Source organism: Thalassophryne amazonica, chromosome 5 (assembly GCF_902500255.1).
Source record: "Thalassophryne amazonica chromosome 5, fThaAma1.1, whole genome shotgun sequence".
NCBI classification, from domain to species: domain Eukaryota; kingdom Metazoa; phylum Chordata; class Actinopteri; order Batrachoidiformes; family Batrachoididae; genus Thalassophryne; species Thalassophryne amazonica.
This window is the reverse complement of record NC_047107.1, coordinates 83,198,498-83,224,745: the sequence shown is the minus strand read 5'-3', so window position 1 is coordinate 83,224,745 and position 26,248 is coordinate 83,198,498. Positions and strand designations below refer to the sequence as shown.

Below are 26,248 nucleotides of genomic sequence, written 5' to 3'. Positions count from 1 at the left end.
GAGGCGAGCGTGCTGCTGTCAATGAGACAGGGGCGTCGCAGCGCAGCCGAGTATGCAGTCGACTTCCGCATCGCGGCAGCGAGGTCCGGCTGGAATAATGTTGCGCTCCGCGCCGCCTTCGTAAATGGACTGTCTCCGGTCCTGAAGGAGCACCTGCTGGCTAAGGAGGAACCGCGGGATTTTGACGGGCTTGTTGATTTGGTTATACGCTTAGACAACCGTTTGAATGAGCATCGTCGGGAGCAGGCCGGGGGGCATGACCGGGCACGAGCCGTCCCTCCCCCTTCCGGTTCCGAAAGGGTGACGTTGTCCCCACGCTTCACTGCCAGAGGGCTCCGTGTGGCTACAGCTCCCCCTGCTGAGGAGGCTATGGACACGAGCAGGGCCAAAGTAAAGACAAACGTCAGACAAAGGAGGCTGGCCCGCGGGGAGTGTTTTGTCTGCGGCTCTTGTGAGCATATGCAGAAGGAGAAACTGGGCTAAGGGTGGGCCATAACACGCACGCGGGGAAACCCCGCAAATCTGCACGAATCCCAGTAACGATCCTTTGTGGGGATCTAACCCTTCACGCCCCAGCACTTGTAGACACGGGGTCGGAAGGGAATCTGCTGGATAGCAGATGGGCAAAGGAAGTAGGGCTCCCCCTGGTGGCTCTGCCGTCACCATTGCAGGTGCAAGCACTAGATGGCACCCTGCTTCCGTTAATCACACATCAGACACAGCCTGTGACCTTGGTTGTGTCTGGAAATCACAGGGAGGAGATCGTGTTCCATGTAACACCTTCTACCTCCCGAGTGATTTTGGGATTTCCATGGATGGTGAAGCACAATCCCCGGATAGATTGGCCGTCCGAGGTTGTGACGCAGTGGAGCGAAACCTGCCACCGGGAGTGTTTAGGATCCTCGGTTCCTCCCGGCATGACGGCTAATGAGGAGGTTAAAGTCCCCCCCAATCTATCGGCGGTGCCAAAGGAGTACCACGATCTCGCTGACGTCTTCAGCAAAGATCTGGCACTCACTCTTCCCCCGCACCGACCGTACGATTGTGCCATCGATTTGGTCCCGGGCGCTGAGTACCCGTCCAGTAGGTTGTACAACCTCTCACGTCCGGAACGCGAATCAATGGAGACCTACATCCGGGACTCTTTAGCTGCCGGGCTGATCCGGAACTCCACCTCCCCGATGGGTGCTGGTTTCTTTTTTGTGGGCAAAAAGGACAGCGGACTCCGTCCATGCATTGATTACAGAGGGCTGAACGAGATCACGGTTCGCAACCGATACCCATTACCTCTGTTGGATTCAGTGTTCACGCCCCTGCATGGAGCCCCAAATTTTTCACGAAATTAGATCTTAGAAACGCGTACCACCTGGTTCGGATCCGGAAGGGAGACGAATGGAAGACGGCATTTAACACCCCGTTAGGTCACTTTGAGTACCTGGTCATGCCGTTCGGCCTCACTAACGCCCCCGCGACGTTCCAAGCTTTGGTAAATGACGTCTTGCGGGACTTCCTGCATCAGTTCGTCTTCGTATATCTGGACGATATACTCATCTTTTCCCCGGACCCTGAGACCCATGTCCAGCATGTCAGGTCCTACAGCGGTTGTTGGAGAACCGGCTGTTTGTGAAGGGCGAGAAGTGCGAGTTCCACCGCACTTCTTGTCCTTCTTGGGGTTCATCATCTCCTCCAACTCCGTCGCCCCTGATCCGGCCAAGGTTGCGGCGGTGAGAGATTGGCCCCAACCAACAAGCCGCAGGAAACTGCAGCAGTTCCTCGGCTTTGCAAATTTCTACAGGAGGTTCATTAAAGGCTACAGTCAGGTAGTTAGCCCCCTGACTGCCCTGACCTCCACCAAGGTCCCCTTCACCTGGTCGGATCGGTGCGAAGCCGCGCGTTCAAGGAGTTGAAACGCAGGTTCTCGACTGCACCAGTTCTGGTGCAGCCTGATCCTGATCGCCAGTACATAGTGGAAGTGGACGCCTCTGACTCAGGGATAGGAGCCGTGCTGTCCCAGAGCTTGGAGGCTGATAAGGTTCTCCATCCTTGTGCCTATTTTTCCCGCAGGTTGACCCCAGCTGAACGGAACTATGACGTCGGCAATCGGGAGCTCCTCGCGGTGAAGGAGGCTCTTGAAGAGTGGAGACACCTGCTGGAGGGGGCGTCGTTGCCTTTCAACGGTTTTCACGGACCATCGGAACCTGGAGTACATCCGGACCGCCAAGCGGCTGAACCCCAGGCAAGCCCGCTGGTCTCTGTTCTTCGGGCGCTTGACTTCCGGATTACGTACCGCCCCGGGACCAAAAAACAAAAATTGGGATGCGTTGTCCCGGGTGCACGAAGAAGAAGCCAAGGCGGGGCTGTCGAACCCCACCGAGACCATCATCCCCGAGTCCACTGTCGTGGCCTCCCTCACCTGGGACGTGGAGAAGACCGTCCGGGAGGCCCTGGCAAGGAGCCCGGACCCGGGGACCGGCCCCAAGAACAGAATGTACGTCCCACCAGAGGCCAGAGCTGCCGTATTGGACTTCTGTCACGGATCCAAGCTCTCCTGTCATCCCGGAGTGCGTAGGACCGTGGCAGTGGTCCAGCAGCGCTTCTGGTGGGCGTCCCTGGAAACCGACGTTCGGGACTACGTCCAGGCCTGTACCATCTGTGCCAGGGGCAAGGCAGACCATCGAAAGACCTCGGGACTCCTCCAACCCCTGCCAGTGCCTCACCGCCCCTGGTCTCACATCGGCCTGGACTTCATCACAGGCCTCCCGCCATCCCAGGGCAACACCATCATTCTCATGATAGTGGACCGGTTCTCCAAGGCGGCCCACTTCGTGGCCCTCCCGAAGCTCCCAACGGCCCAGGAGACGGCAGACCTCCTGGTCCACCACGCCATGCGGCTGCATGGGATACCATCGGACATCGTATCAGATCGTGGTCCCCAGTTCTCTTCGCAGGTTTGGAGGAGTTTCTGTAAGGAGCTGGGGGCCACCGTGAGTCTCTCATCCGGGTACCACCCCCAGACAAACGGCCAGGCAGAGCGGGCTAACCAGGAGTTGGAGCAGGCCCTTTGCTGCGTCACCTCCGCGCACCCGGCGGTCTGGAGTCACCATCTGGCCTGGATCGAGTATGCCCATAACAGCCAAGTCTCATCTGCTACTGGCCTCTCCCCTTTTGAGGCATGTTTGGGGTACCAGCCCCCATTGTTCCCGCTGGTGGAGGGACGAGGTCGGTGTGCCCTCGGTCCAGGCCCACCTCAGGAGGTGCCGCCGGGTGTGGCGGACCGCCCGCTTGCCCTGTTAAAGGCCCGGATGAGGGCCAAGACCCATGTGGACCGCCGGCGTTCCCCGGCCCCCACATACCAGCCCGGGCAGGAGGTGTGGCTTTTGACAAAGGACATCCCTCTCTGTGTGGACTCCCCGAAGTTGAAGGACAGATTCATAGGACCCTTCAAAATCCTCAAGATCATCAACCCGGCCGCAGTGAAGCTCCAACTCCAGCTTCACTGCGGATCCACACTGTGTTCCATGTGTCCCGCCTCAAGCCACACCACCACACTCGCCCCTCTGTGCTCCTGGACCTACGCCGCCTCCTGCCCGGCTCATTGACAGGGAGCCTGCTTGGACAGTCCGCAGGCTCCTGGACGTCCGTCGTAAGGGGCCGGGTGGTTTCCAATATCTGGTGGACTGGGAGGGGTATGGACCTGAAGAACGCTCCTGGGTGAAAAGGAGCTTCATCCTGGACCCGGCCCTCCTGGCCGATTTTTACAAGAGACACCCGACAAGCCTGGTCGGGCGCCAGGAGGCGCCCGTTGAGGGGGGGTCCTGTTATGTGGGCCGCTGAAGAGGAGGTACTGCTGGCCCACCACCACCAGAGGGCACCAGACCCAGAAGAAGTGACAGCTGTCACTCATCACACCAGCTGTCACTCATTACACCACCACATAAGCCAGACTGCAACTCCACCTCCCCGCCGAGAAATCAACTACAGAAGACGTAACCTTCTCTGCTGTGATTTTGTTGTATCTAAACATTGTTCTGGGTGCAGCCGTTTTCCTGTGGACTCAGTCTGAAGCTGGATTGGCGGATAGTGGGAGTGCGACGGTCTTCGCCTCTCACTCCATCCAGGGAAGAGACTAACAGGAGCTGCACGGGTGAAATTGTTTCTGGAGGTGGAGGTTTCCCCCTCCTAACTGAGTGCAGACTGTGGATTACTGAGTGTGCGAATTCATACTCATCCATCCTGTCTTTGTTTTCTGCCAGCAGTACCAGGGTCGACAGCCGAAGACAGAGGCCACCTGGGGACTCGGGACTTGGCGGCTCCGGTGTTCTTCAGGCTGTTGGTGGTGGAAGCCGTGTGGGACGCGGCTCATCTCTCGTCGGGGGTCTTCTATCTTCGAGCCTGCCCACACGTCACCTGGTGTTAACTGTCTATTCATATCTTGTGTGTTTAGTTGTGTGTTGTCACAACATTAAATTGTTACTTATTGGCTTATTCATTGTCCGTTCCTTTGCGCCCCCTGTTGTGGGTCCGTGCTACGACACCTTCCCAACAAAAAGTCTGGCCGGTGTCCTATCAGGAGCTGCAGCATTCTGTCCATGAACCCTGAAGGCTTTCTGTCCTCCAGCCTGTGCAGAGAGAACAGTCTGCTGTCCCTTTCAGTCTAACAGTTCAAAGGTTTTGACGAGGTGATCCTTGATCGCTGCATATTTCTTCGCAGCAGGGGACGGGGAGGTGGCTTTGCAGGAGCGTGGTCAGCCTCGTTGCTGTAGAGCTGCTGTGGGCCGTCATGATGTAAAATATTTCATGTTGTCTGTGGTGATCTTTCAGAGTGAACTGCAACCTTGGTTTGTGCAAACTGGATGGCAGTTTACAGAAGTGTGCTTTTGAGCATCAAGTGTGGAAAAAGTTTCAGCTCGTTACCATGGAGCTGCTGAGGGTCAACATGATGTAATAATATTTCATGTCATCTGCAGTGAACTCTCAGAGCAAATTGCACCTCGGTTTGTGCAAACCAGGCAGCAGTTTACAGGTGCATGACTTTGAGCATCAAGTACCAGTAGCAGCGGACATTCGCATGTGAACAGCTTTGATCCACAGAGGTGTGACATATGAAAACAGAAAACCCATTGTGATCACAAATGACTGCATTCTTTTCTGAACAAAGTTTGAGTCACTGAATCATGTACAAGACAGTCCTTTTGTCCACATGTGTAAGTGTGCGTGAGCTACAACACATCCAAACACTGAATGCATTTATTCAGTGTGAATTAGCTGGAGAAAAGGGGAAGCATGTGCGTGTGTGTGTGTGTGTGTGTCTGATCCACGTATGCAGCACCTGTTCTTGCATGATCAGAACAGGTAATCGAACCTGCGCATGTGCGTGTGAATGACTGCTTGATCACACAGCCGCAGTCTGGTGATCAGAAACACCAGGGTTTCGTTTAAAAGGTCAAGATCAACGTTAAATTTGGTTTTGTTCCATTTTAGTTCATTCGCAGGCTATTCAGTGATGGGAAAAGTCAAAAGCTCATTCGTCCACCATTTCTTGACGATTTGTTACTTTTTTACTTTTTTCCCTTGTACGCCGTGTGACCGGGCCATTAACTAAACTGACTAAATCAACTGAACTAAAAAAACACAATAAATCAATAACACTAACAACACTGTTAATCTGACACGAACCACAATAACAAAATTTAAAACCCAAAACCCTGAACTCCCATGTTGCACTGCAGCACATCCATCCATCCATCCATTTTCTTCCGCTTTATCCGGAGTCGGGTCACGGGGGCAGCAGCTCAAGCAAAGCTGCCCAGACCTCCTGATCCACACACACTTCCCCCAGCTGCTCCGGGGGAACCCCGACGCGCTCCCAAGCCAGCCGAGAGACGTAGTCCCTCCAGTGTGTCCTGGGGTCAACCCCGGGGCCTTCTCCCAATGGGACGTGCCTGGAACACCTCTCCAGCGAGGCGCCCAGGGGGCATCTGGAAAAGATGCCCGAGCCACCTCAGCTGACTCCTTTCGACATGGAGGAGCAGCGGCTCGACTCTGAGCTCCTCCCGAGTGACCGAGCTCCTCACCCTATCTCTAAGGGAGCGCCCAGCCACCCTGCGGAGGAAACTCATCTCGGCCCCTTGTACTCGCAATCTCGTTCTTTCGGTCACAAGCCAAATCTCATGACCATAGGTGACGGTTGTAACTAACGTCAAAATGAATTGTATATAGGTTACCATGACAACAGGAATATGATGCGAAATTTCCTTCGTTCCTTTTGGTGAACTGATTAACTGATTCCATCTGCTCAAAGTGATATTAATCAGTAAAATCACCTGGTGGAGTCAGTGGCTGCAAAGAAAACCTGCACCCTCATGGCTCTTTCTGGAACTGGTTGCCTACCCCTGATTTAAGGCAATGAGTAACACGGCTTTACTTTGTTTCTTTTATTTTGAAATTACCTGTGCTGAAGAGGAAATAAGTCACGTAATCGCACGACCCGAAAGGGCATGTGCGTAGAGCGGGAGAGAAAGAAGACAAGGAAAGTCAGGGCAGTACGTAAAACTCAGATAAAGACACAGAATCTGCTTATGGTGTCATTCTACTGCTGGTCAAACAGGCGCACACGTTTTCACGGTGTTCCACGGGTGTTCCCCACGACTGTTCCATGGCTTTTACGCGAGCTGAATAAAGAAATAAATGTCTGTGGACATCAGTAAGGAGCGTGAAGTCCTTTTGAGCAGACCAGCGTAGTTACAGTGAAAACGTGACCTGATCCATCGTACTGAGGCTGTTTCGTCCTGCACCCACAAGGCGGCGTCAGAGTTCTTCGCATCCTGCAGCAAGCCAAGGCTTCAGAGTTCAAAGTTTCATCTGCAGAAGCAAGACCAAGTGCAAATGTGCATCTTAAGGGCAAATTGTGCAGTTATGAATGGCCAGAGCTACTGATGGATAAATAAAGAGTCAAATGAATAACAAAATGACAGAAAATAAAGCAAGAAAAATATAAAATGACTTCCAATGACAATCCCTTATTACAAAATGATAACCAAATCGACCATGAGCCTCAAGAACAAGGGGAAGTACATACAGAGGCAGCTGTAAGGCCAAAGGAAATGTATGCTATAACTGAACAGTCTGGAAGAGAAATAAGAAAATCCTCCCGTGAAAGACATTTTACACCTAAAATGCAAGAACTCAAGGAACAAGAGTTAGACCAAAACGAAAGGAAGTTCCAATCACTCTATGACAAGTGGACAATTAAAGTAAGAGACACTCGCACAAGATTAAAGGAAGCATGCCCAGGAAAATACTTGTGTGACATGATGGATGATTTTGAAATGCTTGATTCCGAATTGAAAGAAACCTATGACAACATTAGAAGGCAAGCAGCCCCAAGTCAAGAAATTCAGAGGAAAGTTGATGCATGCTCTGCTGTAACTTTGGACTTGGTGCGGTTAATGAGACTATGACTAATAGAAGAAGAAAATGGGTTTGATGCTGTAGCAGAAAAGGCAAGATTACGTATGCTCCTTGATAATCAATATGCCAGATCAATATATGGATCTACTGCCTCCAGAGTAACTACACACAGCCTTAATTCTGACCATCTCTCTGAGTCACCTAGCATCTCAAAACAAGAGAGCAGAGACGGCTGCACAACTAGCTGCAAAGAAAGCCGAAATGGAAGAAACTATTGAAGCTCATCGTCAACAACTGAAAAAACTTGAAAACCAAAGAGACATTGAAGTAATGCAGGCAAAGCTGAAAGTCTACACAGAAGAGGAGATTAAAGAAAAAAGTGAGAGATGTGCACACAGCAAAGTAAGCCCTACGCTGTCCACCTCTTACATTGAACGTGATGATCAGCCAATCACAAAAAATGAGTCAGCCATTGTACAGGCGTTTCAAGAGTCAATAGCTCTCACTCGGTTGCCTGCCCCAGAGCCTGCTGTGTTTTACGGTGACCCTTTAAAGTTCATAGAGTGGAGCACAAGCTTTAAGGCTCTAATAGAGAGACGATGCTCAAATCCTGCAGACAGGCTATTTTATCTGCAAAAATACATAGCAGGAGAAGCTAAATCTACTCTTGAAGGTAGTTTCTACCGTAAAGATGAAGAAGCCTATAAGGAAGCATGGGATAGGCTCAATGCAAGATATGGACATTCATTTGTAGTGCAACGTGCTTTCAGAGAGAAACTCAACAAATGGCCAAAAATCGGGGGAAAAGAGTATGTCAAACTGAGAGAATTCAGTGATTTCCTGCAAACATGTAGCAATGCCATGCCTCACATAAAAGGTCTACAAGTGCTAGATGATTGTGAAGAGAACCAGATTGAAACTCCCAGATTGGATAACGTCCAGGTGGAATCGCTATGTAACGGAACAGCTGGATAAAGGCGAGGACTATCCAAGCTTTAAAGACTTTGCCTCCTTTATCTCCAAGGAGGCACGCATAGCCTGTAACCCAGTGTCGTCCTAACACGCTTTAAAGCCACCTGCAGAAATCCTAGCGAGAGAAACAAAACGCACAAAAGCAAATGCCTTTGTTACCCGCGTAAAGACTTCAGACACTGCAAACCCTCACAACTAAGTCTAACATAGAGGAAATAAAGATAAGAGACACTGATAAGCAAAAGAAAAGAGACATACCACCACAAAACTCCAGCCACAAGCAGTGCATTTGCTGTGGAGAAAATCACACCATACATAAAGTGTCCAAAGCTAACAGAAATGTCTGTGGATGATAAGAAAAACTATGTTCATGAAAACAAACTGTGCCTGAGGACAGGTCATATCTCTAAAGACTGTAAAAACAGAGCCACGTGCAGCATATGCAAAAGAAGCCATCCAACTTCTCTGCATGAAGATCACTCTCCAGCAGACAAACTTGTACAAAGTACAGCAGACGAGAACATGGCCTTACTCTCTTGTTCAGTGGAAGGAGGTAAGAATGGAAGCACCTCAATGATTGTGCCAGTGTGGATTTCGTCAACTAATTCTCCTAGCAGTGAAACCTTGGTGTATGCGCTATTAGATACGCAAAGCACCCACATGTTTGTTGATCAGGAAGTGTGTGAAAAGCTGCAGGCAGTGTTAGAGCCAGTAAAACTAAAGCTCGCAACCATGGTCAAAGGGACACTATTGTGAAGAGTCAAAGAGCACAAGGACTTAAAGTCAGAGGATTCTTCTCCAATACGTGCATCGACCTACCTCCAGCTTACACAAGAGACTTCATTCCACTTGAGCGCACACACATTCCTACTTGTCAAACAGCCAGCAAATGGAAACATCTCGCAAACATTGCTCAAGAGATTCCCCCTTTAATGGACTGTGCAGTTGGATTGCTGATAGGCTACGACTGTTCCAGAGCCTTAGCTCCCAGAGAGGTCATCACTGGAGATGACAACGAGCCTTATGCTGTCAGAACAGACCTAGCCTGGAGCATTGTAGGAGGGACACCACAGTTGGCAAATGAAAGCAATGTAACTGGTCTATGTCATCGTGTGGCTGTGAAAGAGATACCCCCCGTAACCCCAACTGCCATCATTAAAGTACTCGAGTCAGATTTTGCAGATACCAAACCAAACGAGAGTGATATATCAAAAGAAGATATCCAATTCCTCCAAATCCTAAAGAAGGGATCCATCAAAATGAGCATGGTCATCTTGAAATGCCCCTTCCATTTAAGGCACGCCCCCAACTCCCAAACAACAAAATCTGGCTCTAGTCCGTTTAAAGCACCTCAAAAGGAAACTGGACAGAGATCCTAAGTTTAACAATGACTATGTGAAGTTCATGGAAGGAGTTTTCAGAGATGGCGATGCTGAAAAGGCAGACTCACAGGTAGTTCTAGGCTATATCAACAATGAGGCCAAAAGATTCCATGTTTGTGTAGCCAATCGTGTTCAGAGAATCCGCGAAACTACAAACCCAGAACAGTGGTATTATGTTACCACTGCAGAAAATCCAGCAGACCACGCCTCACGTGGCTAAAGAGTCGCTGACCTTATCAACTCAAACGGGCTCACAGGTCCCAGATTTTATGGGAAAGAGAGATAGTAACAGAACAAAACATTCCAGAGCTGTTGGTGGGAGATCCAGAGGTAAGGCCATACAAGTGTTGGATACTGAAGTGGAACAACAATGTAACATTGCAGAACATTTGTCACGGCTCTTCAAATGGGACTACTGCAGTCAATGTTGTTGCACTCATTCAACGAATGGCAAAGAGAATAAAGACATCAGAACCTCCAGATGTGGAACAAAGGAGACAAGCCGCATTAACCCTCATTAAACTTGCACAACAAAATGTTATGTTTCGGACAAGGTCGGAGCACCGACCCAGCGTTTGAAAGGACCCAGCATAAAATAAGCAGAGCACGGTTCAAAAGATAACAGAATTTAATAAACATAACAATGTGTGCAGTGCTAAACAACTAAAAAGTCCGCGGTCTGGTGAGGTGGAAACACGGCGCGCTCTCAACAGCGCAAACGGTCCGGAGCCACAGCAGTTCGGACCCAGGGACCCCGCCGACACCCCCCAGGTGGCCGCGACAAACCAAGTCTGTGAAGAAAGAAAACATGAGGTGAGTCCAACTCCACACAGAGAGACACAACTCAAAGGTGCACGCAATCAGCAAACACTTCCTGGCTTAAATCTATACATCAGCTTCTTACCCTGCAGGCACGGAACAACTCAGTTCAAATCTCCACTGCAGCAGAAGCTGATTAGACAATTAGCATAACGTGACAGCTCACTAACACAAGGTGTGAGGGACACCAATCCACTGTCATTACTTCATAAAAGTCACCAAAAACCGAATTACCTCAGGAAGTGTGCTGAAGAGCGTGAGACCTCACCCAATCCTCCTTCACAGACCTGGAGCGGTCTCTGCGTCCGTGATGTGAGATTGTTCTCCTGACGTCGATCTCACACGTCTGCTCACAAGGTCAAGTCTCTGGCAATCACACACTGTGCATTCAAGGTTTAAATGCAGCAATCTCTGATCAAGACAAAATACACCACAGCTGTGAGTCCTGATGACCTGCACGTGAAAACAAGCCTCAGGTGTTCAGGGTGAGGTCCTAATGCTCAGCCACTCAGTCCTGAATGCATACCACCTGGTGGGAGAAACAGAAAACAAAAACAAAGCCAGCCAAATACCCCAGCCCACAACACAAAATGCTTTTCAGGAAGAGCTGAAAAACCTTGAACAGAAAACAGGAAAGTTGCCCTGTAACAACAGACTCTATCAGCTTGATCCATTCCTCAAGGACTGTGTGATGAGAGTTGGAGGTAGGCTGAGAAAGGCATCCACACATTTTGAGGTGAAGCATCCTGCAATACTCCCTAAAGATTGCATTATTACAAAGCTCATTATTGAACACTGTCATGAGAAGACACAGCATCAAGGTCAAGGTCAAACCTTAAATGAGATCAGAGCTAATGGGTTTTGGATTCTTGGAGGAGGTAAAGCAGTAGCTAAGTACATCAGACAATGTGTGTGGTGTAGGAGAGCCCGTGCACCACCAGAGGAACAAAGAATGGCACATCTGCCTAGTGATCGCATTGACCCTTCCCCACCATTCACCTATGTAGGCATGGACTGCTTTGGCCCCTTCAGTACCAAACAAGGCTGCAGAGTGTACAAACGCTATGCTCTTCTCTTCACATGTCTCAGCTCTAGAGCAATTCATTTAGAGATGCTGGAAGACATAACAACTGATGCATTCATCAATGCTTTACGCTGTTTTATAGCTATCCGTGGAGCTATCAGACAAATCAGATCGGATCAGGGATCTAGCTTCATGGGAGCAAAGAATGAAATGGCAAAAGCTCTACGAGAAATCGACAAAGACAAAGTGACATCATACTTGGCAAATAAGCAGTGCGACTTCCTCATGAATGCACCAAGCTCAAGCCATGCTGGAGGCGCATGGGAGCACCAAATCAGGACTGTAAAAAGTGTGCTGAGTAAAGTTCTTGCCCAAAGTGCTGGAAGGCTGGGTGACGCATCTTTAAGAACCTTTCTTTATGAAGCCATGTACAATGTAAACAGTCGCCCACTCACTGTTAACAGCATCAGTGATCACACAAGTTTGGAGCCCTTAACACCAAATCATCTTATCACCATGAAATGCGCTGTACCAGTGCCCCCACCTGGCAAGTTTGTTCAAGAAGACGTGTATGCCACAAAATGCTGGAGAAGAGTCCAGTATGCAACAGAGCAGTTTTGGAACAGATGGAGGAAAGAATACCTTGATAACCTCACTCTGAGACAGCGATGGCATGCCCCTAAGTGCAACATGAGAGTTGGTGATATTGTGATAGTCAAAGATGAAAACATCCCTCGTAATGAATGGACACTTGGCAGAGTGGTAGATGTACACGAGGGTGATGATGGACTGATTAGAAAAATGTCACTACAAGTTGGAGACAAGAAACTGGGAAGGAAGGGTGAACGCTTGTGCAAACCGTCCATTATAGAGAGAGCCATCCAAAAGCTTGTCATTCTTGTAGAAAGTAGATAAAGGACATAACCTGCTATTATAGTACTGGTAAGGTAACTTGAAAAAAAAAAAAAAGAAAGTGCCATATGGTTCATTTTCTAAATGTGTATAGTTTGAGTAGATGATCTATTTGGAAATTACCATTGATTTATTTGAATGAAGAGTGTAAAGTGAAACATCTTAATTGTCTATCAAAGGTAATTTGGTGGGAGTGTAACTAACGTCAAAATGAATTGTATATAGGTCACCATGACAACAGGAATATGATGCGAAATTTCCTTCATTCCTTTTGGTGAATAATTGCACGATTATTTAAGGCAATGAGTAACATGGCTTTACAGCTTAAGATGTTTCTTTTATTTTGAAATTACCTGTGCTGAAGAGGAAATAAGTCACGTAATCGCACGACCCGGAAGGGCATGTGCGTAGAGCGGGAGAGAAAAAAGACAAGGAAAGTCAGAGCAGTACGTAAAACTCAGATAAAGACACAGAATCTGCTTATGGTGTCATTCTACTGCTGGTCAAACAGGCGCACACGTTTTCACGGTGTTCCACGGTGTTCCACGGGTGTTCCCCACGACTGTTCCATGGCTGTTACGCGAGCTGAATAAAGAAATAAATGTCTGTGGACATCAGTAAGGAGCGTGAAGTCCTTTTGAGCAGACCAGCGTAGTTACAAGGGTCGGAACATAGATCGATCGGTAAATTGAGAGCTTTGCCCCCCTGCTCAGCTCTCTCTTCACCACAACGGTCCGATACAGCGACCCACATCACTGCAGACGCTGCCACCAATCCATCTGTCGATCTCACGCTCCATCCGTCCCTCGCTCGTGAACAAGACCCCAAGAGACTTAAACTCCTCCACTTGAGGCAAGGACACTCCACCGACCTGAAGAGGGCAAGGCACCTTTTTCCTGTCGAGAACCATGGCCTTGGATTTGGAGGTGCTGATTTTCATCCTGGACGCTTCACACTCGGCTGTAAACTGCCCCAAGGCACGCTGAAGGTCCTGATTTCACGAAGCCAACAGAACCACATCATCCGCAAACAGCAGAGATGAGATTCTGTGGTTCCCAAACCAGACCCCCTCTACACCCTGGCCGCGCCTAGAAATTCTGTCCATAAAGGTAATGAACAGAACCGGCAATGCAGCACAACATCCATTATTTACTGGTTAGCTATAACTGCTAATTTCTCCAAAAATATTAGTCTTATCAACTTTCCATTTTTGCAGTGTTCATCCTTGACCCAAAATATATAAGCATACCAAACGGCAAACATCAGCTCTCACCAGTCTCTCTGTGATTGGAGTCATACACACACACACACGCACACAGAGGCCACTAGGCTGTTATAATATAGATAACTACAGTTTCTGTAAATGATCCACTGTAGTTTTTGATGTGTACCCTCATTAGCCAGAAAACCTCTCACTTCTGTCACCTGCTGACTCTACCAGTTGAATGTTTTGCAACTTAAATTTTACTAAAGGCCGAATTATTACAATCACAGAGTTGGAATGTGAAGGCATTTTATGTGAAAAGTCATCAAATCTGGAGAGAATAACAATTCAGATAACTTAAATTCATACATACAAACTCTTCCTCTGGCCAGCCAAACTCTGAAGTGGTATCTGAAACACAGAGAGATGATATCTTCAAGGAAAGTAGTTTGTTTGTTTTTTATTCACCTTTCTCCTCTCATTTTGTGTTGATGTTATGTCTCACCTGACCTCCTGGGTGGAGCAGGAGGTAGACTGTGCCTTAAAGGAAGAGAAATCAAACAATCAAACAACAAACATTGCATACATCATACTTCAATTTCAAAATAAATGTTGCGATACTTACGGATTCTTATATTTTCCAAAGAAAGTCTAGAAAGAACAGTTTGGTGTAGAGATTAGAAATGGAAAATAAGCATACAGGGCAGCTTTTTTTTTTTTACTGGAAACGGTGTGTGGTGGTGTTCAGTGGGTTCATTCACTGTTTTTATCAGCGTTACTGTCTGATGAAGGTCACTGGGATCACAGAGTTATATTAAGAAGACAAATCACAAGTTGTTTTTGGATTTAATCAAACACCTGAAGTTGTAGGATTCTCTCTCAGGATTCATTCAGAGATTTTCGTCACACAACATCTGAGTTTTAATCATGGAAATCCACATTCCTGCTGTTGTGAAGGTTAAATTGACTATAAGTGAAGTCACACAGCATGTAAGACAAAGCAGGTGTAGACAAACAGAGAAATCAGGAAGTGGAGGCACTGCATCTCTATTTTTCCCACAGTTCCCAGCAGGGCTGCTAGAGAGGAAGTGTTCATGTAAATTATTACAGACAGACAGACAGACAAATGGAGAGAGGAGGACGACAGCAGTTTCACTCTGTGACTCACTCTCATCTCCATCAGATACTGTTCGCCCTCTGTTTGATTCACTGCACACAGCTGAAAATGTGTTAACTGCTATTTGCCGTCTCTTTGTTCTATCAGCTTCAGAATTCCTCCTTCAAACATTTGCATTTTGGTAAGCAGTTAAATCATAGTCATGATGTTTTGCATTATAACAGCCACAAGATGCAGTAACTTCCCTCTAACAAGTAACTGTGAAACCACCTGTTGTGTTTCCCAAAACATAATCTCCCTAAGACAATGACATGATGAGAAAAGGGGGAAAAATGCAACTGAGAACTGAAATCTAATGCCCACCAGGCAAAACACAATACTGTACGCACAACACAACACAAATTGCAGAGATTTTAATGATTTAACAATGCTATATTAAACATTTTCATTAGTGTCAACATTATTAGACCCGCTGATAGCAAAGAAATGGGCAACTCTTCTTTTGGGGCACAACACATTGTGGGATGTATGCAAACAACCAGTAAAGAATGAATCTGATTTGTGTTGTAACAACAAGCACATAGTCTGCACTAACCCATGATGCCCTGGAAAAATGTTCATAAACTTACTATTGACAAGTGATGCTTTTCTGCAAAAGGCTTTTACAAAGTGCAGTTCATTGATTTTGACCTTGACATTTTCACGTCAAAATGAACAGGCTTGTTGGGATAACCATACCTAACACACATACCAATTTGGTGACAATCAAGTAATTAGGCTATGGAACGCAACGACACGTGAAAAATGCTAAATACGCACGCATTTCAGGTGTACAGACAACAATTAAGAGTTTTGGTATTTGGGATTGGTATCTGTTGAAACTATTGACAATAAGGCAGCTTTTTATATATCTCTGCTTTGGGGTCACCAGTTGTGTCATTGCACCCTTCACCACAACATCTGGGCTTGTCTTCACAAAGTAGTTTAGGACTTGGAGCATGGACTGCATTATGTAACTGTCTTGAGACCTACATGCCAAAAACACTGGCAGAAAGCTGGTCCACACCTATTTTTTTTAAGTGCCCATATATCTGCCACAGCGATGTGAAACCCCCCTTTGCGTTCTACAGCTATGGGGGTCCCTCAGCACTGATCATTGTTGGTGGTTGACTTATTGGGTATGAAGCCAGACTGCACTGATTGCTGAGGCAACACGTATACAGGAACTAAATCCTGTTCATTCTTGAAAGCACCTTTTCTGGCACAAAGAGCAGTGTAATACGACTGTAGTTAGGGACAGCAAAGTACTTTCTTCCAGTCCATTGAGATGTCCCTGTATCCCAGTGAAACAACATAACATACAACTGGGACCGTCCCAACATACAACTTATCAAAGTAAGTCCCTTCGGCTGCTCCCTTGTTTCACTCGCTGGCTCAAAAGAACAATAAAAGAACAACAGAGGCATCTGTCCAGACTGAGCTATCACATCGTGCGACAAGATGGAGGTTTGGAGGAGCAATGTGCAAAGAGTCAGAAGGTCACAGATAGTGACTTTCCTGATGACAGATTCCTCTAACAAAATCACAACCCTGCTTATCAGCCTCCCATTACAGCCTGGAATTTCATTAAACCATGCACTGGCACTACCTGTACAGGTTTAGAGCATCCTCAGATATGAAACACCATCTTTCTATGGACACTGTTGAGTCCACTACAGTCCCCAGCAACTTTCATTGTCTGGTTGTGGAAGAATCTGACATTACATTCGGATGAACTGCCGTGTTCCCTGAAACAGCCTGAGCTTGAACTCTGACCTGATTTATTCTTGGACACTGAGCAGACAGTCTGCGAGACTTCAGCTGATTCCTCAAGGAAGCCATAACCATTCTGTGTTCAGGCATCTTTACATTGTGTATAATAAAATAAGAAATTGTTTTTCAATGCAAGCAAGAGATAGAGAGAGAGAGAGAGAGAGAGAGAGAGAGAGAGAGAGAGAGAGAGAGAGAGAGAGAGAGAGCAATGTATACAGTACACTGTTAAAACATTATTGTTAAAAAAAAATCATAAAAACTTCTTCCCATGTGCAATTTTTTTTTTGGGAAGATGATCCCACAGACCCTGCAGCTGATTTTATCCCACCAAGGTTCATTTCATGTCCATGGCCTTGATCTAGACAGCATGTAAACTAAACATAAAGGTGGGAACAGGGTGCAAGGGTATTGGATATTTACTGTTTTTAGTCATGGGTGTGTTGTGGGCTAAATATAAAATCATCCAATCAGACTGTTCCTTATCATTCCCTTTAAACCAGAGTGTACCAGTACTTTGGTATTAAGCATACTTTAGATCAGGTGTGAGACTGAATATAAAGTACTTTAGCCCAGGAAGGCACTGGATCCAACTTTCAGAGATGGCAGGAATCAGGGATTCACAATTAATGTAGTCTCTGGAAGGATGGGAAATTTAAAACCTTTGAATCCATAAAAACCGAATACAATTTACCAATGGGAGATTTTTTTCAAATATTTACAGGTCAGGCACTATGTAAAAAATAAAATGAAGAACATGAACTTCCAGGAGGACTTTAATTTGTTAGAGAGTTTACTAAGTTGTGCAAAACAAAGCCACTTTGTTTCTAGGTTTTACTCAAAGCATCTAAATACAGCATCTAAATACAGAAAAACTATCATTTTTGAGGAATTTATGGTCAACTCTCCTACAAACACCTTTAAATACTGATTCATGGGAAAAAATCTTGCTTGTACCTTCAAAAATATCAATTTGCAATAGATTTCGAGAACTTCAATACAATATTCTATTAAATGTCTACGTATCGCCACAAATGTACAGTAAATATACTCCAGGGCCTCCCCTAATTGCCCAAAATGTAAAACCAATCTGGGAACTAGAATCCACTGTCTTTGGGAATTTGAAAAAATCTGACAATTCTGGGAAACAGTATGTATTGAGGTTAGTGCAATAACTGAACAACCAGTACGGCCCAATCTGTTTTTATGCCTATTGGGTCTTATACCAGGATCACTTAAAGACTATAAAGATACTGTACAGGTTCTTTTTATGATAGGACAGAAAGCCATTATGACCAAATGGGTTGGAGATGAACCTCCATTATTACAATTGTGGAGAGCATTAATATTGGACGTTGTTTCCTTGGAAAAACTGCGATTCTGTGTTGACGGTCAGTCTGCAATATTTGTAGACCGATTCAGCAAGGTATTGCAATATCTGATAACGGGGCAGAAATGTCTGAAAAGTTATGATGCTCAACTGGGAGATAAATAATGTTTATGCTGTACCCTTTATTCCCCCCCCCCCCCTTTTTTTTTTTTAATTGTATATTTACATTTGGATCAGTAAAGGAAAAAGATGTATGTTTGACTGTACTGGACCGTTAATGTTAAGAAATGTTCAATAAAAAGAATTTTAAAAAATTCTGAGTACAAATACTGTTTACCCACGGTAAAGGCTGATAAATTAATCCAACCTGAAGCGTTTGAAGAACCTAATTACTTCAAGTCAATCAAGTAAGATAACTCAAGCATCAATCACTATTTTAATTGAGTAAAAAATATACTTGGTGATTGAGTATTTAATAAACTTAAACATATAAAGTAAAGTTAATAACTCCATTTACTATGCAAACAGTATTTCAAGTATACGTATGACACTCATTCATAAAATTCTGTCAGCTGGCATAGGATAGTTCCAGTTTAGGTCTCCTTACACCATAAGTGTTTGCTGTATAGTTCAAAGACACATTTATGGAAAAATGTAAACATTATTTGGTATATTATCCATCAAAATTGGTCAAATATTCATGGATTAAAGGGCATGTTTGTCACTTTCACATATATGCATCCTGACCACCTCATTTGAAACCCCTGTTTCCACATACATGATTTTTGACCGCAACACCACCGTAGCTATTACATCGTAGTTGGTCCTGGACATAGTCTTGGTGTTGTCTTAGTGAGTCCTGGACACTCTTGATGGTACAAGATGTACTTTTGAAAGTTTTAAACCTTATAAAACTATCATGAACCACCAGGCAGCATGGTGGTTTAGTGGTTAGCACTGTTGGCTCACAGCAAGAAGGTTGTGGGATCGCTTCCCACCCCTTTCTGTGTGGTTTGTATGTTCTCCCCACATTCATGTGGGCTCCCTCCAGGTGCTCTGGCTTCCTCCCACATCCAAAAACATGCCTGTTAGGTGAATTGGAAACTTTAAATTGACCATAGCTGCGAGTGTGAATGTGTTTGTCTATATGTGGCCCTGTGATAGACTGGTGTTCTGTCCATGGTGTACCCTGCCTCATGCCCGATGACTGCTGGGATAGGCTCCAGCTCCTCTGTGACCCTTAACTGGAGGTAAGTTGGTATTGAAATGAATAAACCATTGTAGAACCTTTACACATCATCTTGCTCTTGTCCCTGCACTCTTTCTTTGTCTTGTTGCCATCTTGAAGGTAATCCAGGACATTCTTGGATGTTTGTTTCATGACAGTCTTGATGGTGTCATGCTAAATGTCTGTCAAAATATTTTAAATTAATAGTGCATCAATTAAGTTGGATTAACACTAATTAAAGAAGTTTATTTCACTTCCAATAATTTTTTGAATCATTTAAGTTAATTAGATCTAATTGGTTTGAGGTAATCGGTTTTCTGAAAATGTTTGCATTCAACAAACGTTACATTTTGTACAATGATGGCAAAACATAGAGTGGCGTGCTTATGTGTAAATATAGCAGTCTAACGCCCAACACATTGAATATTATATTTCACAGTGATGGAATTAGATCTAGCTAAAACAAATTGTAACTGTAATATTTAATGATGATAATGACACAATGCTCAAATATTAAGAACATACAACTCAATCAGCTCCTGTGCTTTTGTCAATTATCAGTTGAATTTGTGTCAAGGCAAAATAATAAAATTCTAAATGCAAATTTGATTGATCTGATTTTCTTTATATATATATATAAAGCTTTATATTGTATGGCCTTGCCTTACAATATAAAGCGCCTTGGGGCAACTGTTTGTTGTGATTTGGCGCTATATAAAAAAAAAATTGATTGAATTGATATATATATATATATATATATATATATAATTTTAAATAATTTCATAGCAAAACACATTAAGTATAATTTCCTCTTTCAAACATAGTAAAGGTAAAAGATTACAGTGGTTACTAACATTACTGCATTACATCTCTCACTTCCTTCTCACACTACCCAAACATGTCAGGATGCAAAGCAAAAAATATGATAAAAATAAATAAAAAGGTACTTTACCATTGTCATGATTTTGGATCAAATCTCCATGTTCAAATTGTGAGGAAAAAGTCCTTGTTCAGATCTTGGAGGCAAATGGTTGAAAGTGAGTGACACAGAGAAATGTGAAGGCCAGTTCTAACTGATCCCATTTGCATTTCCTCACTGTGTCTCATGCAGTCGGACATTCTCAAACAGAGAGGCACACACATACACACACCCGCACACACGTGCATCTCACCTCATCCACACATAACCAGCAGTGTTAAGTATCATTTGCTCTGCCTGTTGCACAATATTTGTATTTCAGCTGCCATTATAAGAGGAAATTAATTATTAACACTTCACACATGGACAGTACTGTGCAAACATTTTAGACAGGTGAAACCTTACACATAATAATTTATTGAACATTACAAGACTGCTGTTAAGCAGAACAATAGCTGCATTCATTCATTTTCTATACCCGCTTATTCCAGTCCACGGGGAACTGCAGTCTATCACAGTGGTCACTCAGCAAGAGGCCGTTAATACCTGGGACAGGACACAAAGTCTATCACAGGACCACATATAGACAAATATAGGCACATATCACACAGGATGTCTCTGCACATTGCTGCATCATCTTTCCCTCAATCCTGACTAGTCTCCCAGTTCCTGCAACTTAAAAACATCCCCACAGCATGATTCTGCCACCACCATACTTCACTGTAGGGATGGTGCCTGGTTTCCTCCAAACATGATGCCTGGCATTCACACCAAAGAGTTCAGTCTTTGTCTGATTAGACCAGAGAATTTTGTTTCTCATGGTCTGAGAGTCCTTCAGGTGCCTTTTGACAAACTCCAGGTGGGCTGCCATCTGTCTTTTACTAAGGAGTGACAGCCGTCTGTCCACTCTACCATACAGGCCTGATTGGTGGATTGCTGCAGAGATGGTTGTCCTTTTGGAAGGTTCTCCTCTCTCCACAGAGGAATGCTGGATCTCTGATAGAGTGACCATAGGGTTCTTGTTCACTTCCCCAATTAAGGCCCTTCTCCCCTGATCGCTCAGTTTATAGTCCTGGTGGATCCAAACTTCTTCCATTTATGGATGATAGAGGCCACTGTGCTTATTGGGACCTTCAAAGCAGCAGAAATGTTTATGTACCCTTCCCAGATTTGTGCCTCAAGACAATCCTGTCTCGGAGGTCTACAGACAATTCCTTTGATTTGATGCTTGTGCTCTGACGTGCACTGTCCGCTGTGGTACCTTATATGTGGACAGGTGTGTGCCTTTCCAAATCATGTCCAACTCAGTTTATCCCAGGTGGACTCCAGTTAGTTGTAGAAACATCTCAAGGATGATCCGTGGAAACAGAATGCACCTGAGCTTTATTTTGAGCTTCGTGGCAAAGGCTGTGAATACTTATGTACAGGTGATTCCTTAGTTTTTTATTTTTAATAAATTTGCAAAAATCTAAAAAAAACTTGGAGATATAATCTCTCCAGCTAGTCCTGGGTCTTCTCCGGGGTCTCATCCAAGCTAGACGTGCCTGGAACACCTCCCTAGGGAGGCGTCCAGGGGGCATCCTTACCAGATGCCTGGACCACCTCAGCTGGCTCCTTTCAATGTGAAGGAGCAGCAGCTCTACTCCGAGCTCCTCACGAATGACCGAACTTCTCACCCTATCTCTAAGGGAGACACTAGCCACCCTCCTGAGGAAGCCCATTTCAGCTGCTTGTACCCGCGATCTAGTTCTTTCGGTCATGACCCAACCCTCATGACCACAGGTGAGAGTAGGAACGAAGGTTGACCAGTAGATCGAGAGCTTCGCATTTTGGCTCAGCTCCCTTTATGTCACAACAGTACGGTAGAGCGAATGCAACACCGCGCCTGCTGCACTGATTCTCCGCCCCATATCTCATGCATCATCGTCCCCTCACATGTGAACAAGACCCTGAGGTACTTGAACTCCTTCACTTGGGGCAAGACTGTATTCCCTACCCGGAGTAGGCAATCCATCGGTTTCCTGCTGAGAACCATGGCCTCAGATTTAGAGGTGCTGATCCTCATCCCAGCCACTTCACACTTGGCTGCAAACTGATCCAGTCAGTTTTGGAGGTCACAGGCTGATGATACCAGCAGGACCACATCATCTGCAAAAAGCAGTGATGAGACCCTCAGCCCACCAATCTGAAGACCCTCCTCCCCCCAACTGCGCCTTGATATCCTGTCCATGAATATCACAAACACGACTGGTGACAAAGCGTAGCCCTGGCAGAGGCCAACCCCCACCAGAAATGAGTCCGACTTACTGCAGAGGACCTAAACACAGTTCTTGCTATGTGAGTACAGAGATTGGGTGGCCCTGAGAAAGGACCCCCTCACACTGTGCTCCCGCAACACCTCCCATAGTATCCCTCTCCCGATCATACGCCTTCTCAAATCTAAAAAACACATGTAGACTGGATGGGCATACTCCCAGACCCCATCCAAGATCCTTGTGAGAGTGAAAAGTGTTCCTTCCAGCACCCTATTACCTCATCAGTTGAGGTCAACAGAGTCTCATCCTTACTGTAGACAGCTGGGATGTTTTTCCGTTTTCCTCTCCTGAGGTGCCTCTAGGTCCGCCAAAAGCACCTTGTGCCGACTGAAAAACCTTCTCCATGATTACTCTGAACTCCTCCCGCACTCACTGCTTTGCCTCCCCCATAGCAGAGGCTGCCGTCTTCAGGCCTGTCGGTACCTTGCAAATGCCTCCGGAGTCCTCCGAGATAACATATCCTGGAAAGACTACTTCTTCAGTTGGCTGGCTTCCCTGACCAACGGTGTCCACCAAGGTGGCTGAGGGTCGCCACCTCTTGAGGCACCTAAGACCTTCAGGCCACAGCTATCCACTGCAGCTTCAGCAATGGGAGCTTTGAACATTGCCCATTCTGGTTTGGTTTTCCTGCATTGATGTGGAGGCGGTTCGATGACACCAATCCACAAAGTCTTGGGTCACCCCTCTGTACTCTCTGTCATCCTTGTCAGTGATGGGACTGTCTTGGCTGACACGCCTCTGCAACATCGCGTGGTGATCGGGGACAGTGCCTCTGGATTGGCAGACCGGGGTGGTGGTCCCTCTGTTTAAGAAGGGGGACCAGAGGGTGTGTTCCAACTATAGGGGGATCACACTCCTCAGCCTCCCCGGTAAGGTCTATTCCAGAGTACTGGAGAGGAGAATTCGACCAATGGTTGAACCTCGGATTCAGGAGGAGCAGTGTTGTTTTCGTCCTGGTCACAGCACACTGGACCAGCTCTACACGCTCCATCGGGTGCTCGAGGGTTCATGGGAGTTCGCCCAACAGTCCACATGTGTTTGTAGATCTGGAGAAAGCGTTCGACCGTGTCCCTCAGGGCACCCTGTGGGGAGCGCTCCGGGAGTACGGGGTCCGGGGTCCTTTGCTAAGGGCTATCCGGTCTCTGTACGATCGCAGCAGGAGCTTGGTTTGCATTGCCGGTAGTAAGTCAAACCTGTTTCCAGTGCACGTTGGCCTCCGCCAGGGCTGCCCTTGTCACCGGTTCTGTTCATTATTTTTATGGACAGAATTTCTAGGCGCAGCCAGGGTGTAGAGGGGTCTGGTTTGGGAACCACAGAATCTCGTCTCTGCTGTTTGCGGACGATGTGGTTCTGTTGGCTTCGTCAAATCAGGACCTTCAGCGTGCACTGGGGCGGGTTGCAGCCGAGTGTGAGGCGTCCGGGATGAAAATCAGCACTTCCAAATCCGAGGCCATGGTTCTCGACCGGAACAAGGTGCTTTGCCCTCTTCAGGTCGGTGGAGTGTCCTTGCCTCAAGTGGAGGAGTTTAAGTATCTCGGGGTCTTGTTCACAAGTGAGGGATGGATGGAGCGTGAGATCAATAGACGGATCGGTTGCAGCGTCTGCAGTGATGCGGTCGCTGTATCGGACCATCGTGGTGAAGAGAGAGCTGAGTAGGGGGGCAAAGCTCTCGATTTACCGATCGACCTACGTCCGTCCTCACCTATGGTCATGAGAATTGACTCATAACTGAAAGAACGAGATCGCGGGTACAAGCGGCCGAGATGAGTTCCTCCGCAGGGTGGCTGGGCGCTCCCTTAGAGATAGGGTGAGGAGATCGGTCACTCGGGAGGAGCTCAGAGTCGAGCCGCTGCTCCTCCACATCGAAAGGAGTCAGTTGAGGTGGCTCGGACATCTTTTCCGGATGCCCCTGGACGCCTCGCTGGAGAGGTGTTCGGGCACGTCCCATTGGGAGGAGGCCCCGGGGAAGACCCAGGACATGCTGAAGGATTACATCTCTCGGCTGACTGGGAACGCCTTGGGGTTACCCCGGAGGAGCTGGGGGAGGTGTGTGTGGATCGGGAGGTCTGGGCGGCTTTGCTTGAGCTGCTGCCCTCGCGACCTGACTCCGTATAAAGCGGAAGAAAATGGATGGATGGATGGATGGATATTTCATAATATATGTATTAAATGAAGTAACTGCACAAACATGAAGCCCTTTCATGAGTAGAAAGCACAGTTTCGGTTATCGTTATGCAAACACAAGGTTATGCTTCATCGTCATCATCATGGACTGTGTTCTGCAGCTACAATCAGTTTTTCTTCGTTGTAGTCACTGTACCCTGTTCAGGGTAAGTGTCCTTTGCTCCAGTTTATTTGCTGTTCTTATAGTACTTAGTCCTTTGTCTTTGAGGTGTTTGAGGTTTGTGCAATGCTGCCCTTTGGAGGTAGCATTGCACTTGTTTGATCCTACGATAGTGTAATAATGCATCCCTTGAGGTATGAGTAAACTGTAAGACTGTTACCTGAACAGTCTAATAACAAATAAATCCTTATAATATTGCGAGCATTGAAAAAGTATTTTACTATTACTTGTGTTTTATGTTTTGGAAACAGTTTTTTTTTTTTTTACATTTCATCAGTTGTTTTTTTTTTTTATTCATAAAATGACACATTGCTATAAAAATATGAAATATAACAAGATTTATTTCAATTTTTCAGTACTGATAGTGGAATATGTTTGCCAGAAGTGGTTATAATGGCTGTGACAATAATTATTAAATTGCAGTACAAACATACATTACAATATATCGCACAAATTTGTTTTATGTTGTAAAATATACATAAATATGAATTTTAAAAAAACACCTAAAAACATTTTCAACTGGAAGACTACCAATGTGCACCCAAAGGAAAAAAGCAACAATAAGAAAACACCGAATTGATCAAAATGTTTGAATTACAAAAAAATAAAAATAAATAAATAAGAAGAGAAGAACCTGCCTCATTACAGTCAAGTATGAAAACTACACATTTTTGGAAACCTTATAGTATAAGCAATTACAAAACAATGTTTTCATTTTCTCTGAGTCCTATATGGCCGCCATCCTTGGATTTTACAAAATGGCTGCTGTAAAAAAAATTATCCAATATCCTTCTAAATAACAATAACCTACGGCTTTATTTTAACAGTTAAACTACCTTTTTTCAGGGCCAATGAATCCAATGCTCCTAGCTGTAGTTGCAGATGTGTTGAGACATTTGTTACAGAAGTTCTTGCAAATACTATTAATTTCATAGCCCCAATTAGTATTAGGCCATAATAAGCACCAACCACAAGGACATGTTTTGGTAGTGGTCTGATTTGTAGTAGGCCTATATTTCATGTATGTTGAACAGTACTGTACCTTAATCAGGCCATCATTTTTAAGGAGTGTCTGCACCCTTAACACGCTTTCAAGAGAGCAATTAACTGTACTCCTTAAGTCAGCCAGCTAGTCCTAGACCTGAAATGGTGCTTTAGCTGTCAAAATCAAATTTCTAGGTTATTTAGAAGCTAAGATATTGGCAAAAACCTTTTCTTTTTTTTTTTACGGCAGCCATTTTGTAAAATCCAAGATGGCGGCCATATAAGTATCAGGGCAAATGGAAACATTTCTGATTGCTTATACAACAAGTTTCCAAAACTTTTATAGTTTGGATACTCAAAAAAAAAGAAAAAAAAAATCTGGCAAAATTACATAGTAAACCTGACTGTTAGAATCAACATAGAATAAACATTCAAACTCACTTCCTGTCATACACTTGTTAGGCTCAACCCAAGTTTTG

At 45.7% G+C, this 26,248-nt stretch overlaps 1 protein-coding gene across 1 annotated transcript in view; it reads right to left on the bottom strand.

Moving 5' to 3' along the window:
* The window catches only part of si:dkeyp-117b11.1 (B-cell linker protein), a 64,529-nt gene extending 44,205 nt beyond the window's left edge, over positions 1–20,324 (bottom strand). The window contains 4 exon segments of the mRNA XM_034170723.1: positions 14,097–14,134; positions 14,229–14,263; positions 14,349–14,374; positions 20,160–20,324. Coding sequence (XP_034026614.1) covers positions 14,097–14,134; positions 14,229–14,263; positions 14,349–14,374; positions 20,160–20,168 — 108 coding nt within the window. The 5' untranslated portion in view covers positions 20,169–20,324.
* Positions 20,325–26,248: the final 5,924 nt, after the last annotated feature.